Raw genomic sequence first — 14,054 nt, forward strand, 5'->3', positions numbered from 1 at the left:
ATTTAACTCTTATACTCGTTCCACTGCCGTCATCGACGTTCGACGTTGTGTATCAGTTAGATCCACGTATGCCAAAATGCTATTTCAGTGCAGGAGCAGAATAAGAACAAAAAGGCAATTTGTTGTGCCGTAGCTCTTCACACCCACACACTGAAAAAACACCCAAAGAATGATTTGAGTACACACCGTGGAGAGAAACTGGACGTCAGATCAACATCACGTGATAAGACACGTGTAATGCGACCGGAATCTTTGTTTCCTTTCAGGCCACGGCCCGTACTGTGGCCCCACCTCGTTTGCCAAGTTCACCACGTTATCGTGGAAAACAAGCTCGCATTCGACGGTTTCGCCGGAGCTGCGTTATTCTAGCGAGCCCGACGCTTCGTCCTTTCTCTTGCATCAATCGCGCTCTCAACCGCGGTAGGTGTGTGACATCCCGACCGTGTGGCCGCGACTGGCTCTACTGCTACTTTTTGCGTGTCCGCCCCTCCACTACTTCTCCATTGTCACCACTATTACCTCATCCCCAACCATGGCTAGCTTCATTCGGGGAAAGCAGGCAGGCATGCAGAACGACCTGTCTGCGGGAATTGTGCCGGGCCTACTCGCCCCCGAAGAACAGATACGATATGGCGTCGATTCACAGATCAGGTATGTCTCCGTCCTCACACGCATTTCTGCCAGACGTTTGCTCCGGACTCCCTGCTGAGGCTTTGCGTACAGCTGCATAGCTTATGATCCGGTCCAGTCGCTCATGGCCGTGGGCACGACCCAGTCGCGCTTCGGACCTGGCACGATCTACGTTTACGGCCGCGGACGTGTCAACAAGGTGATCCGGCCCAAGGGCGGTGCGTCGCTGCGGCAGATCCAGTTCAGCGCAAACAGGCTGGTGAGCCTGGACGCGAAGAGTGAAATCGCGATGTGGAATCTCGACACGGGCAACCGCATTGGCGGCTCCGTCTCAGCGGGTGCGGCGGTGTGCATGGTCACAGACCCCATGCTGGACTGGGCGTTCCTGGGATTGACCAACGGCGACATTATCGCATATGACCTCGACCGCGAGCGGCTCTCGCCTTTCCGTGTCCAGAATCTCTGGCGCAACCGCCCAGGAGGCGTTGACCCCCGGGTCCGGGGCGGTGGGCCAGGCACGGATGCGTCGGCGGCCATGAACCTTGTGACCATGCAGCTGCACCCGCGCGATGCCGGCCAGCTGCTGATTGGCTACTCCACGGGCGCCGTACTCTACTCGTTCAAGCAGAATGAGGCAATCAAATACTTTGAATATGTCGTGCCGCCCGGCGCTCCTGGTGGCAACGGCGAGACGCCCCAGGTCCAGCGCAAACCACGTCTGACACAGGCCGTTTGGCATCCCACAGGCACCTTTGTGCTGACGGCACACGACGACGGAAGCCTTGTGTTCTGGGATCCCCGAGACGGCCGCGTGGTTATGGCACGTAGCCTCTACGATGTTAGCGTCGACCAACCCGTTACCCGCCCGCCAGGCGCTCGTGCCATCGACCCGTTTGTGCAGATTGCTTGGTGCTGCAAGAAGAACCCCGACGACACGGCCCTCTTGATTGCCGGTGGCCTGGCCATCGACGAGCCTGAAAAGGGCCTCACGTTCCTTGAACTTGGACCTACTCCTGTGTACGCGACGTCGTCGTGGCAGATCTTGTCGGACCACTTCAAGGGCAAACGCCAACAGCTGCTGCAGATTCCACAAGGCACAGAAGTGACCGGATTCTGCCTGGCCCCGCGCCAGTCGCCGCATTTTGGCGGCGCAAGCGACCCCATTGCCGTCTTTGCCCTTTTAAACTCGGGCGAGATGCTGACGTTGAGCTTTCCCTCGGGCTACCCCATCAGCCCGACCAACCAGCTGCACCCGTCGCTCTCCTTCGTCAGCCCATTTGTAGGCACGTTTACAGTGTCAACCATGGCGCGTGAGCGGTGGCTGGGTCTGACGGAGAGTCGCAATTTAGGCGAGCGGCTACTCCGTGGTGGTGCTGAAGCACCGAAGCCACGTCGGCGCTACGAACGCCGCGATATTATCCAGACAGCCCACGCAGACGGCACCGTGCGGCTGTGGGACGCTGGCCATGCCGACGAGATTGAGAACCAAGCGCAGCTGCAGGTTGACGTGGCGCGGGCCGTCGACCGTGACCATGATGTCGACGTTTCTGCCTTGTCTCTGGCGGCTGGCACAGGCGAGTTTGCCATCGGCACGCGGCAGGGCGAGGTGGTTCTGTTCCGGTGGGGAGCCAACAAGTTCTACGGCCGAGGCGGAGGTGATGGCTCGCAACCATTGAACTCCAACCCTGGTGGCTTCACCGACATCAGCAGCCGCACCGAGGAGAACTTACAGGACGGGTTGCAGCCGTGGGTGCGCTACGAGATGATGCAAGGGCCGATCACGGCACTCAAGGTCGCAGACGTGGGCTTTGTGGCGGCGGGATCCGAGAACGGGTTCCTGAGCATTGTTGATCTTCGGGGACCTGCTGTTATTTTCCATGGCTCGATGGCCGACTTCGCCAAGTCTGAGAAACGGTCGTCGTTTCTCAGCAAGCACAGTAGCACCAGCAGCTCGTTGTCCGGCAAGGATTTCCCAACTGTCTTTGAGTTTGCCGTGCTGTCACTGGAGGGGAAGTCGTACTCGAGCCTCGTGTGCCTGGTGGGCACGAACCAAGGAAAAGTAATCACGTTCGAGCTGCTCCCTTCGGGCGCTAGCTACACCGCTAAGATCGCGGGCATTGCTGAGCACAAGGACCGCGTCGTGGCCATCTGCCCGATTGTATCAGAGACGGGCGCACCGGCATCGGCCACAGGGGCATCTGTTGCTGGGCTCCGGAGTGGCCAGCACGTCAACGGCACACTCGTGGTGGCGACGCAGAAGGAGGCCCGTATATTCAAGCCAGTGGCTGCCAAGGGAGCGTCCAAGTCCTTCGACGACGCCTTCTGTTACTCGGCTTCGGTTGCCCATTACGAACAACACGGCTACGCACTTGTGGGCGTCTTTGGTGACGGGACTCTGCGGACATTCTCGTTGCCCGGCCTCAAGGAGATCAGCAAGGCTCCTCTCCGCGGATTTGAGCCATCCCGCCACGCCGACGCTGTGGTCACGCCGTCCGGCGATGTGTACGGCTGGTCCGGCCCGTCGGAGCTGGTGATTGTTTCGGCCTTTGGCCGCAGCGCAGGCCCCGTAAACCCACAGGAGGGTACCATGGGCGACACACTCGTCAATCCCGAGCTGGCAGTGCCGCCGCGGCCGACAATCAGTAACCTGCAGTGGATCTCGGGCACGCAGTATGTGTCTCCTACGGACCTCGACTTACTGATTGGCGGCCCCGGCCGGCCACCGAGCAAACGCATGCTGGCGGCGGCGGCGGAGGAAGAGCGCCTGGCGCGGTATGGCGGAGCAGGTGCGGGTGGAGCGTATGGCTCGACAGCTGGATTGCAACGCGGTGTGGCCAGCCAGGAAGGCTGGGGCCAGTACCTGACACGACAACTCAACCAGCGGACAGAGAAGTTAAATTTCATGAGCGACAGCCTCGACAACCTACAGGAACAGAGCCAGGGTTGGGCGGATGACGTTAACAAGTTTGTATCGCGGCAGAAGCGCGGACTCGTTCTGGGAGTGGTGAAGAGCAAATTTATGTAGGCCCCAGGATGGGGAACTCCAGGTGCCATCACATGAAAACATTTCCATTTCAATACGTTCTTTACACTGGCATTTGTTTCACGTTGCTTTGGATTTAGTGAAGGCTTGTTTGATTATCGACCAAGAACAACGATCTGCTTCGCAGACCGACCAGTCATTCCTTGGTCTCGGAAGCAAGGAGAAGATTTCTGGGCCGCGATATTATTTAAGAAGGAAAAGAAGAAAGCAACCACGGCCGGCCCACGCCCGCTCTAGCCCTGTACACCAACTGCAAACATCACCACGATCTAGTCATGTCGATCTAGTGCGTGTCCATGCCGGGAAGGGATGTGACCCCTAGATATGTTAGTGAATTGACCAAATAGCTCAGAACGTACAGGAGAGGAGCAGGATACTGCATTGATCACTTGATCACAAAATCACAAAATCGCAAAAATCATAAAAGACACTTACATCCGTCAATGTTCTCGTTGACCATCTCGCGGACCTTGCACTTGTTGGCCTCGGTCATGCTCTGCTTCTTGATGGCACCGCAGCCGTCATAGAAGCACTCGGACTTGGCCATGGCGCGCTCGAGAGCATCACCCTTCCAGCCGAACATGTAGTCAGCGTGTGTGCCGTAGCCACTGTTGCCCTCGAAACTCCAGACAAACGGCTGCTGCTGGCCCTCCTTCCACAAGCCGTTGAACTTGGTCGTGTCCCAGACTGTCTCGTACACGACCTGCGGCACGCGCACGGGGTGCGACGAAGGGCAGGGGCCGGCGTTCATGAAGCCGTCCATCTTGATGGTGTTGTACATGTGCGACTGGTGGTCGGGGCTGTCGAGGTTCTTGCCATCCCAGCAGGCGGGGAAGTGGTGCGTCACGAAGATGCCGGCCGGGCAGGGCTTCGTGGGGAAGTCGCGCATCTCCGGGCCACGGTTCAGCAGCGTGGTCAGGCAGTTGTACGACAGGCCAATGTGCGTCTTGCCCTCGGCCGCTGTCGAGCTAGGCTTGCCGACTGTCATACGGAAGCCCGGCTTGAAGGTCGTAATCGGCTGCTGCTTCAGGTTGTCACGCGACAGGTCGTACTGTGTGTAGTACACAGTAATACCGCCGGTGGTGCCGGACGCGAGCGCGGCGTTGTTAACAACAGGCACGCGGTGGTACGAGCCGTTGGTGGGGCTCTTGAAGTACATGACGGCCGTCCAGTAGTTGGAAAAGTCCTCTGACATCTGGCAGGTCGTGCAGGTGCCGCGGGCACCGACGTCGCCGGTCATGGTGGCGTTGAACTGGTTGCCACCGACAATGTGGTGCAGGTGGGAAGACGGCGTCGAGTCGGGCTGCACGACGGGGTCGAGGCGCTGGATGGTCAGCGTTGAGCAGCCGAAGCGCAGACCGGCCTCGGCCGTGGCAGCGAGGGCAGCCACAACAGTTGCGGCGAGAGACTTCATGGTGACCTAAGGGCGCACAAGCAACTGATAGGTTTATAATGTCAACAAGCAGAGTTATAAAGGGCGCCGGAGATGTTGCAACTGGGGTTGGGCAGAAGGAGGAAGGCGAAAAGGAAGACGACGAAAAAGAAGAAGAAGAAGAAAAAGAGAATCAAGAATCAAAAGATGCCAAGGCCACCTTGAAGGCTCTTGGTCTCGTCTATATATACGCAGGAATGGCACGAGTAGCCATCACAAGAGGGTGTGCCCGAGGCAATGTCCTTCTCGCCTCGACTCAAGTCTTGTGTCTGGGGATGCCGATGCTTGGCAAAAACAAAACAAATCCTGCACGCTCTACGATTTAATTTGCGCTCTGCCATGCGTCGCTCTGGTTCGTGGTTGTGGTGCTTTTATCCTGGGTACAGACAGGTCTGGATCTATAAATGGCATCGCCACATCGACAAAGAAGTGAGCCGAGGAAGTGCGACGAAGGCAAAGAGAAAGGTGGAGGAAGGAGGGATGCGAAATTAAAGTCCCGGCCAATATAAAGCTGCCTTCTCATAGGCTGTCCCCGACCTCGACAGCGTGGTCTACAATTGCCGACAGCAACCCAATATATGGTTGATGTGCGCCGTGTTTATTGTGTGTCTTCTACTGTCACCATATCTTGTTTCTGCCTGAGCCAGTATCACGCGTGCAAGGTGCGCCGTCCAAAATTATTTAAAAATCATATCGGCGGGCAATTTACGGCTGCTCGGGGTGTCAACCTTTTTTGCACACTCGGTCCGGCTCAGGATAAAGGGCAAATTCTCGGTACTTGTGGAGTGCCAGACAAAGGAAGGACGAGTTGGGAAGGGTGAAGACAGGAAAAAGGGCGAGACAAGTGGATAGTATCAAAGCTGCAATGCCCAACGTCGACTTCGGACGCCCCACGAAGACTGGCAGCCCCCCCACATCCCCAGATTGATGTGCCGTCTTGGACAGTCTACTAAATGGCGTCGGGAATCAAAAAGAAGACGCAGATACAAGCCACAGAACCCGGACGCAGAACCCGGCTGCTTCTAGCGAAGCTTTCAACTGCGTCATTTTGAGACGAGATGTAAATATCGACTGCTATCTGAGACGCAAACAATATACACTCGATCTTCTACCTCGTTTCCTTAGATTTATCATGTTCTTTTTTCGTCCTTCTTGCGCGTGATTTGCTGCGAAAATCTCCGGCACACCAAATTCCGCGCATATTTATTGGTTTGTTCCCGGCACTTATTTACGGCTATGCCGTGTTGGCTGTGTCTTGCGTTGTGTGATTTGCTATGTGAATGGAGGTAAACTTCCGACGTAGCGTTTTAAGCGTAAATAAAACACCATTTTCAAAGGATGGTCCATCACGATGGCAACCGTGACTGGACGAACAGACGTTTTTGGAGGAGAAATAACCTATAAGCAACAGACACCGACGTAGACCGTGGTTCGACTATAATCGTCGACTGCGACAAAATAAGTTTCGTAAACGGTCGATAGGTTACATAGCTGTATTGTGTTTCTATTGCCAGGGCAGTGTTGATTTGGTGGTGATGCTTTTGTTTGTGATATTCGTACCCGAAAGTCTAATTTAACCAGGTTCCAAATACACTGTGAATGAGCAGACGTGCACAGTCATGAGTCTCTGTCTGAAGGCGTAACAACCAAACAAGAGTCACTGTTGCTTGCATTCAAAGCCGCCACACTAGAAACTGACGACCGTTTGTCGCACACAGGCCGAATCGGATACGGTAAATCTATGTTTCCGTGATCTCCAATGACTCTCCTGGCTACTGGTCGCGTCGCGCACTTCACTTTGTTTGTACCAATTGGCACAACGGATAAAGTGTTGGATCAGCCATTTATCCGATTTGTTTATCCATCTTTCTCCTCGATACTATTGTCCCTGCTATCCTGTTTTAGCCCCTATGTTTGGCTCTATATATATTGCACGTCCCTTGTAAATACGGCTGCCAGAGGAAACTCGGAGCACAACAGGTACGCGATTTACGGGCTGCTGATTACGCGGATTCGTTGATTGCGACTGCGGAGTTGTGGTAGAGACTTTCGAGACAGACAAAAGGACGTCCGTAAAAAACGCATATTTGAATTTGTAGACATAACTTTGTTGACTGTGTTCGCTGTCCCAAAGCAATAGTGTGAAACTAACGCCTTTTCACCGTCACACCAATCGTCAATATGCCTTGCACGTCGGCCTTTTTGGCCACTCTGGGCGTTCTTTGCACAGCTGGCTACACAAACGCCCAAGCACCCGCCGGTGCACCGTCCCTGTCACTGTTCCCATCGCCATGGGGCCAAGGAAGTGGTGATGGTTGGGACGCGGCATACGCGCAGGCGCGTGCCTTTGTGAGCAACCTGACACTCGTCGAGAAGGTCAACCTGACGACCGGCACGGGCTGGGAGTTTGACCGTTGCATCGGCAACACGGGGTCGGTTCCACGACTGGGCTTCCGATCGCTGTGCCTACAAGACGGGACAGTTGCCGTAAGATACAGTATGTCAGCCGCTGACCAACTGGACAAAGGACAAAAAAAACATAAATACAGGATATTAATCATCTCCCAGCGGACAAAAACTCTGTCTTTCCGGCCGGAATCAACATGGCTGCCACTTTCAGCCGCAGTCTCATGCACCGGCGTGGCGTGGCCATGGGCGCCGAGTTCCGTGGCAAGGGCGTCGACATTGCGCTGGGCCCTGTGGCTGGTCCCCTGGGCCGTGTGCCGGCAGGTGGCCGCAATTGGGAGGGCTTCTCTCCCGATCCGTACCTGACGGGCGTGGGCATGTTCGAGACTGTGCGCGGCATGCAGTCTCAGGGCGTGATGGCAACAGCCAAGCACTACATCTTGAATGAACAGGAGCACTACCGCAACAATGTGGACGTAACGATTGATGACCGCACAATGCACGAGCTGTATTTGTGGCCATTTTCTGACGCCGTGCGTGCTGGAGTCGGGTCTGTCATGTGCTCGTACAACAAGATCAATGGCAACTACAGTTGCGAGAACAGCTGGACACTCAACTATTTGTTGAAGAACGAGCTGAACTTCCAGGGATTTGGTATGTTTGTCTAATGAACTGGGACTATAAATAACAGTCCTTTGAGACCGACGCTAACAACCCCTCCCCCAATAGTCATGTCCGATTGGGGCGCACAGCACTCGACAGTTGAGTCGGCTCTTGGTGGTCTTGATATGGTCATGGCTGGCGAAGGCGGTCCACGGGGCAGCATTTACGGCTCATTCTGGGGCGGTGCGCTCACCGAGTCGGTGCTTAATGGCTCAATTCCTGCGTGGCGTGTCGATGACATGGCTGTACGCATCATGGCTGCTTACTACAAGGTAGCGGCCGTGAGCGGCAACAAGCCGCGCCCAGACATTAACTTTTCGGCCTGGGTGCCGCCCAACGTCACAGTTGGTCCAGTGTACTACCGCGCCAACGCCAGCATCGAAAAAGTCAACTTGCACGTCGACGTGCAGGGAAACCATGGCGCTTTGATCCGCGAAATTGCCGCCAAATCCACGGTCCTGCTCAAGAACAAGGGTGACAAGGCGCTTCCACTGCAGAAGCCGGCGCGCATTGCCGTCGTTGGTGAGGACGCGCAGGACGCGCCCGGCGGTCCCAATGCCTGCGTGGACAACAAGTGCTACCGGGGCACGCTAGCGACCGGGTACGGGAGCGGGCCGGGCAACTTCCCGTATTTAGTGGCTCCGGCCCCGGCGCTAAAGAAACGTGCAGCTTCCGACAACACGACAATCGTTGAGGCACCAAACAACTGGGACCTTGATGCCGCCCGTGCGGCTGCAGCAGGTGCCGATGTTGCGCTTGTCTTTGCCAGCGCCGACGCAGGCGAGGGCTACATTACGATCGACGGCAACACGGGTGACCGCAAGAATCTGACGCTGTGGGGCAACGGCGACGCGTTGATCAAGGCTGTTGCCTCAGTCAACAACAACACCGTCGTTGTGCTGCACACGGTTGGCCCTGTGATTCTCGACTACGCGGCAAGCCACGAGAACATCACCGCTATCTTGTGGGCGGGTTTGCCTGGCCAGGAGTCGGGCAACGCGATTGTGGATGTGTTGTACGGCGATGTCGCGCCGCAGGGCCGGTCGCCATTCATGTGGGGCAGCACCATCTCGGACTACGGCGCAGAAATCATGTATTCGTCGCCAACACCACGGGTACCCGCGCAGAATTTTTCCGAAGGCGTGTTCATCGACTACCGCTATTTCCAACACGCGCATACAAAGGCGGTCTATCCGTTTGGTCACGGCTTGACGTACACGCGATTTGACTTTGAGAACCTGACCATCCGGGCTCTCGACGCGGAAGGTGCAGCATCAGCCCCAGCACCCAGTAAGACGACAACCGGCCCGGCTCAGACATTCGGTGCGATCAATAGCAGCGTTGTCGCAAACGAGGTGCCGGCTGGGTTCCAGCGCATTAAGCCGTACATTTACCCCTGGATCCTCCGGACCAACGATTCCTCGCCGAACTGGCCCAAGTCGCCGACGACGAGCAATGGCACGGATCCTCGCACAAACAGCTCTGCACAGGCTGTTCTACCCGCTAGCGGGGCACCCGGAGGAAACCCGGGCCTCTACGACACGGTGTACACCATTGGCTTTGATGTTCATAATCGTGGGTCCGTGAATGGCACCGCTGTGCCTCAGCTCTACGTGCAGCTTGGCGGCCACGACAACCCATGGGGTGTGTTGCGTGGCTTCGACGATGTGGCTGTGGCAGCCGGCGGGCGCGTGCATGTGGTTATGAACCTTACACGACGTGATGTTAGCAACTGGGATACGACGGCACAGAACTGGGTAGTTAATGACCTGCAAAAATACGTGTTTATTGGTCGGTCCGTAGTGGACATTGCGCTGAATTCGTCGCTTCCGGCGCTGAAGCTGTGAACATATTCACACGGAGGACATATACTTAAGAAACATCACGTTGATAGTGGGTCGAGCAAAAGAAGTTGGTGTTAGAATTTTATACAGAAATGAACGAACAGCAAATAGAAAACCTTCGGCGAAGAGGAAAACTTCGAGCTCGGATCAGGAACGTTGGTTACGAACCGACATTGCAGAAATGGCCAGGCTAGGAAAAGAAATAAACCAAACTGTTACCAGAACAAATTGTTTGTCCATAGCTTCCTTATCGCAGTCTACACATCCTTCGCATAGCCACTTGAGCGTTACACTTGATGAGAGTGCTCATTGAGGCTCTGCTCACGGCGCTGGAGCACGTCGGGTGTGCAGAAGGCTGACTTTTTGATAGGTTTCTTCTTTGCCGACTTTACTGGCACCTTCGTTTGTGCCGAGACCGTCACCAGATACTGCTCGTCAAGAATGTACTGCGAGGTGCTAGCAGGAACGCTGACGTTTGTGCCAACATTGGACTGGATGGATGAACCAATTCTAGCGCGATTATTGGCCTCCACATAATTGCCGAGCATTGTGGGATGCACGGCACTGTTCGTGTCAGTGACCACTTCTGCAGGTGGTCCCTGGTGACACTGCTTGTGGGCATATCTGCGCATACAGCACAAGTATATCCAGCAGCTTCCTACAGCCAAGGAGGAGAAGGCTACAAGTGCCAGCGCAACTAACCCGAGAACGGTGATGGATGTGATCCCATCGTTTGGTGCACCAGTAGATGTTGCCCCGGGCGTGACGGGTGTAACGGCGGCGGCGGCTACTTTGAGGCGGTCGTAATGAGGGTGAGTGCCGTTTATGACGTGAAGGCTCGCGGAGGAGATGATAGGGGCCATTGTGCTTATCTGCGTAAGTCAGCAGTCCCTCTTTAAACGTTTGAGTAAAGTGTAAGCGCTATGAAGTCATATGTAATATGTTGTACACTTATGATACCATCAAAAACAGACCAACAGAGCGATACGACCACAACGAACATCAGCATGGCCAAACTAGATCTCTACCTTTCACGTTGGCTGCTTTCCGCTATGTCAACAAACCTATAGATTACTTCTCTGATGTTAATTTGTCAAAGTTGGCGAACAAGACGGTCGTCATAGCAGAAGGTATGATTCTAGATCTGGTGCCTTTCGTCTTCTTGTGTTACCCTACGTTTCCGCTCGAAGAAGGCTAGAGACATCGATGTATTGAACCAAACAAAATCCTACATGTAGAAGTGGTGATAACTAGCCAGCACGGGCAGTATGTTACCCGATCGTACAACAAATTTGGAGCGTCGAGTGGGAAAGGGGCTCCAAGGTAGAAATATATTGTAGGTTCAATAAAATCCAAACAAATAAATATGTCTGACAAACGAATGGTACTCTCATCCTGGTTACTCCCACGACTTGATCACGTCCTCCCACGGAAGGATGTGGGCACCTTTTGCCTGAAGCTCAGCCTCCACGCCACGCTCAATCTCCACAGCCGTCTTGCCACTATCGTTGTATGTCGAGTGCGCCCCGCTCAGCAGTGTGACATCAAAGCCTGCCGCCAGCGCGCCGCGGCTTGTGGACAGCACGCAGCACTCGCTTTGGATACCGCACGTCACGATGCGGCCAATATTTAAGTCACGCAGCCGCTGCGCCAGGTCGGGATTCGATTCAAAAGTGTCCTGCGTCGTTTTGGCAACGAGAATCTCCGTTTCGACGCCGAGCCGGGGCGGCAGGACAAGCTGCCAGGCATCACTGCCACGAAGCAGTGTCCCGTTTGGTTCTTCGTGCTGGACAATAACAATAAGAGAGGGAGTCGTATCCTTGCTGGAACTGGAGCTGGCACTGGTACTGGCACTGCCATTGGTGATTGCGCGCCTGGCAGCCTGCAGAATTGTCTCGCCAGCTTTGACGACTCGGTCAGCGTGAGGAATTTGCGTCGCTGGGTCGCGCGCCATTTCGGCCTGGACGTCGATGACAAACAGGGCTGTGCGAGTATTTGTGTCGGCCATGATGGCGAGTGTGTGCTTGTGTTAATGTTCGGTTGTGTTAAGGACAGCGTGCTGTTATGCCTTGGACGAATTTACGACAGAGAATGTTGGGTGAAGTTCGACGTTCAATTAGGGTTGTGCATTTTGGCGACTTAACAGCACCCATTTGTTCACGGCCCCACATCACCTGCCAGAAACGGAAGGAGATATTCTGGGTGTTCCGCTCTTGCCGTTTTGACATCCGTGACACTGTAATCTCGTTTAATGTTAAGAGTAACCCATTTCTGTGGTTTGCTTTTCCCCCAGCAGCATTTTCCAACGTGTGCAAATGTTTACCGGGCTACTTCAATCACACATATGCCGAATTTGAATTGTTGAGATTTAGTGACTGGATGAAAGAACAGTGGAGACAAAGACCCGTCCGCATCCTCCTCTACTGCCCATAGTTTAGAATCAAATCGAAGATGCTAAAGTTACGCCATTGGCGAAAGCGAGTGCTGTCGTCCTCGACAATCGGGACTGACATCAACAGAGGGACCTGCTGTTCAGAGAAGCCGCCGTGTGAGCGCAGTCGGTGGCCGCCCAGAGTCGACAAGTCGTGCTCAGCCGCGCGGCCGCCGACGACGTAGTTTTTGCTGGACACGACCACGAAGTCACCTTCGCGATCGAGCGGCATCTCGAGCTGGCGTGCTGCATCCTCCTTGAGAAGCGCCGCCTCAACAGCTGGAAGGCCACGCAGGTACTCGACCATGGCGGGCGCCTGACTGCGGAAGGATTCATCAAGAATGTGCACGCGCACAAACCCACCGAGGGCGCCGTGATGCTTGACAAATGGGTCGGTGATAGGGCAGATGACACGGATGCTTCCTGATGGCAAGCCAAACTGCGCCTCCAGCGCGTCTTGCACGAACAACACGTTGGGCTTGCCATCGTCGCACGACTTGTCGCTCATGCCATGATCGCCCGTGACCGCGACGACAGCGCCGAGTTCAATAAGCCGTCCAATGCGGGAGTCAACACCCTGCATAAACTCGCTGGCGGCGGGCGTACAGGGCGCGTGCTTGTGCTGGATAAAGTCGGATAATGTGAGATAGAACAGGTCGGCGCGGTCTGCTTCCAGGATACGAATGCCGGCGTCGAGCACACACAGCGACAGATCGCCTGAATATTGGTCGGGCCGCTGCGGACGACCGATCCACTGCTGCAGCTCGGCGTCACTGGCTTTCTCGGTGGAAAAGCATATGTTTTGAGAGTTGCTTCCCCTTGTGCTCGTCACACCCAGACCCAGACCGTGGTCAATGATACGCCGCAGCTTGTCCTTGGCGGTGATGGCGGCGACACGCACACCCTGGGCAGCCATTTCGGCTAGAATTGTCGACCCGCGCAGTAGCGAGTCATCCAGCACCATATGTTCTGTGTTTGTGGCGCTGTCCAAAAAGTAATTGCCGGCAATACCGTGCACAGCGGTTGGAACGCCCGTGATGATGGACACGTTGTTGGGGTTGGTGAATGAGGGCATGGCCACATTGGCCGTCCTGTGGAAGCCGCTCTTCACAAAGCCGGCCAGGGTCGGCAGCGTGCCATCGGCGATGCCCTGTTCAAGGTAGGTCGGATCGAATCCGTCGACACAAACCACCACAGTTGGGCGGGTTGGCCGTTTATACGTTTTTCCATGGAGGACGATCGTATCTGGCGAAGTGCTTAGTGAATGCCTCACAACCAATAAGAAAACATAGACAATGTAAACTACTCTTGGTTGATGCGGTGATAGCCATCTTGACAATCTGCTGATGTGTTTGGAAGTCGAACAACGTTACTGTGTTCTTGGCGACGTGCGAAAGTTGTGCAGAATTTGTATATTTCGGAGTAATTCAAGTTGTAGATGAAGTAAACAAAACCGATAGATCTCATCGGGCAAAGCTGTCTTTAGTAGTCAATGGACATCTTGCCATCGTCGGGCATCTATATATTTGAAGGTAAAACAATATTCCACAGTCGACATGATCTTGCTGCCTGTGGTAAATACACACGTGCTTGACGGTTTGATTG

At 55.0% G+C, this 14,054-nt stretch overlaps 7 protein-coding genes across 7 annotated transcripts; 3 read left to right on the forward strand and 4 right to left on the reverse strand.

Annotated features, from left to right (window-relative positions):
- Positions 1-532: 532 nt before the first annotated feature.
- On the forward strand, positions 533-3,655 carry SPSK_00402 (SNARE-dependent exocytosis protein (Sro7); the record flags this gene model as incomplete). The annotated part of the gene is made up of 2 exons (XM_016727371.1): positions 533-651; positions 724-3,655. 2 exons carry the CDS (start codon positions 533-535, stop codon positions 3,653-3,655), a joined length of 3,051 nt encoding a protein of 1,016 aa, XP_016582607.1.
- A 301-nt stretch (positions 3,656-3,956) lies between these two features.
- Positions 3,957-5,087, reverse strand: SPSK_00553 (uncharacterized protein; the record flags this gene model as incomplete). The annotated part of the gene is made up of 2 exons (XM_016727519.1): positions 3,957-3,991; positions 4,109-5,087. The coding sequence occupies 2 exons, from the start codon at positions 5,085-5,087 to the stop codon at positions 3,957-3,959; spliced, it is 1,014 nt and encodes a 337-aa protein (XP_016582608.1).
- A 38-nt stretch (positions 5,088-5,125) lies between these two features.
- Positions 5,126-5,431, forward strand: SPSK_00630 (uncharacterized protein; the record flags this gene model as incomplete). Its single annotated transcript, XM_016727593.1, has 1 exon — positions 5,126-5,431. The coding sequence occupies one exon, from the start codon at positions 5,126-5,128 to the stop codon at positions 5,429-5,431; it is 306 nt and encodes a 101-aa protein (XP_016582609.1).
- Positions 5,432-7,286: 1,855 nt separating this feature from the next.
- Positions 7,287-10,021, forward strand: SPSK_00418 (beta-glucosidase; the record flags this gene model as incomplete). The annotated part of the gene is made up of 3 exons (XM_016727387.1): positions 7,287-7,592; positions 7,655-8,165; positions 8,241-10,021. The coding sequence occupies 3 exons, from the start codon at positions 7,287-7,289 to the stop codon at positions 10,019-10,021; spliced, it is 2,598 nt and encodes an 865-aa protein (XP_016582610.1).
- A 284-nt stretch (positions 10,022-10,305) lies between these two features.
- On the reverse strand, positions 10,306-10,881 carry SPSK_00605 (uncharacterized protein; the record flags this gene model as incomplete). The annotated part of the gene is made up of 2 exons (XM_016727570.1): positions 10,306-10,642; positions 10,721-10,881. 2 exons carry the CDS (start codon positions 10,879-10,881, stop codon positions 10,306-10,308), a joined length of 498 nt encoding a protein of 165 aa, XP_016582611.1.
- A 536-nt stretch (positions 10,882-11,417) lies between these two features.
- SPSK_00600 (isochorismatase) lies at positions 11,418-12,026 on the reverse strand (the record flags this gene model as incomplete). The annotated part of the gene is made up of 1 exon (XM_016727565.1): positions 11,418-12,026. The coding sequence occupies one exon, from the start codon at positions 12,024-12,026 to the stop codon at positions 11,418-11,420; it is 609 nt and encodes a 202-aa protein (XP_016582612.1).
- Positions 12,027-12,438: 412 nt separating this feature from the next.
- Positions 12,439-13,780, reverse strand: SPSK_00534 (phosphonoacetate hydrolase; the record flags this gene model as incomplete). The annotated part of the gene is made up of 2 exons (XM_016727500.1): positions 12,439-13,694; positions 13,756-13,780. The coding sequence occupies 2 exons, from the start codon at positions 13,778-13,780 to the stop codon at positions 12,439-12,441; spliced, it is 1,281 nt and encodes a 426-aa protein (XP_016582613.1).
- Between the last annotated feature and the right edge of the window lie 274 nt (positions 13,781-14,054).

Source organism: Sporothrix schenckii, assembly GCF_000961545.1.
Source record: "Sporothrix schenckii 1099-18 chromosome Unknown Cont49, whole genome shotgun sequence".
In the NCBI taxonomy this organism is placed as follows: Eukaryota; Fungi; Ascomycota; class Sordariomycetes; order Ophiostomatales; family Ophiostomataceae; genus Sporothrix; species Sporothrix schenckii.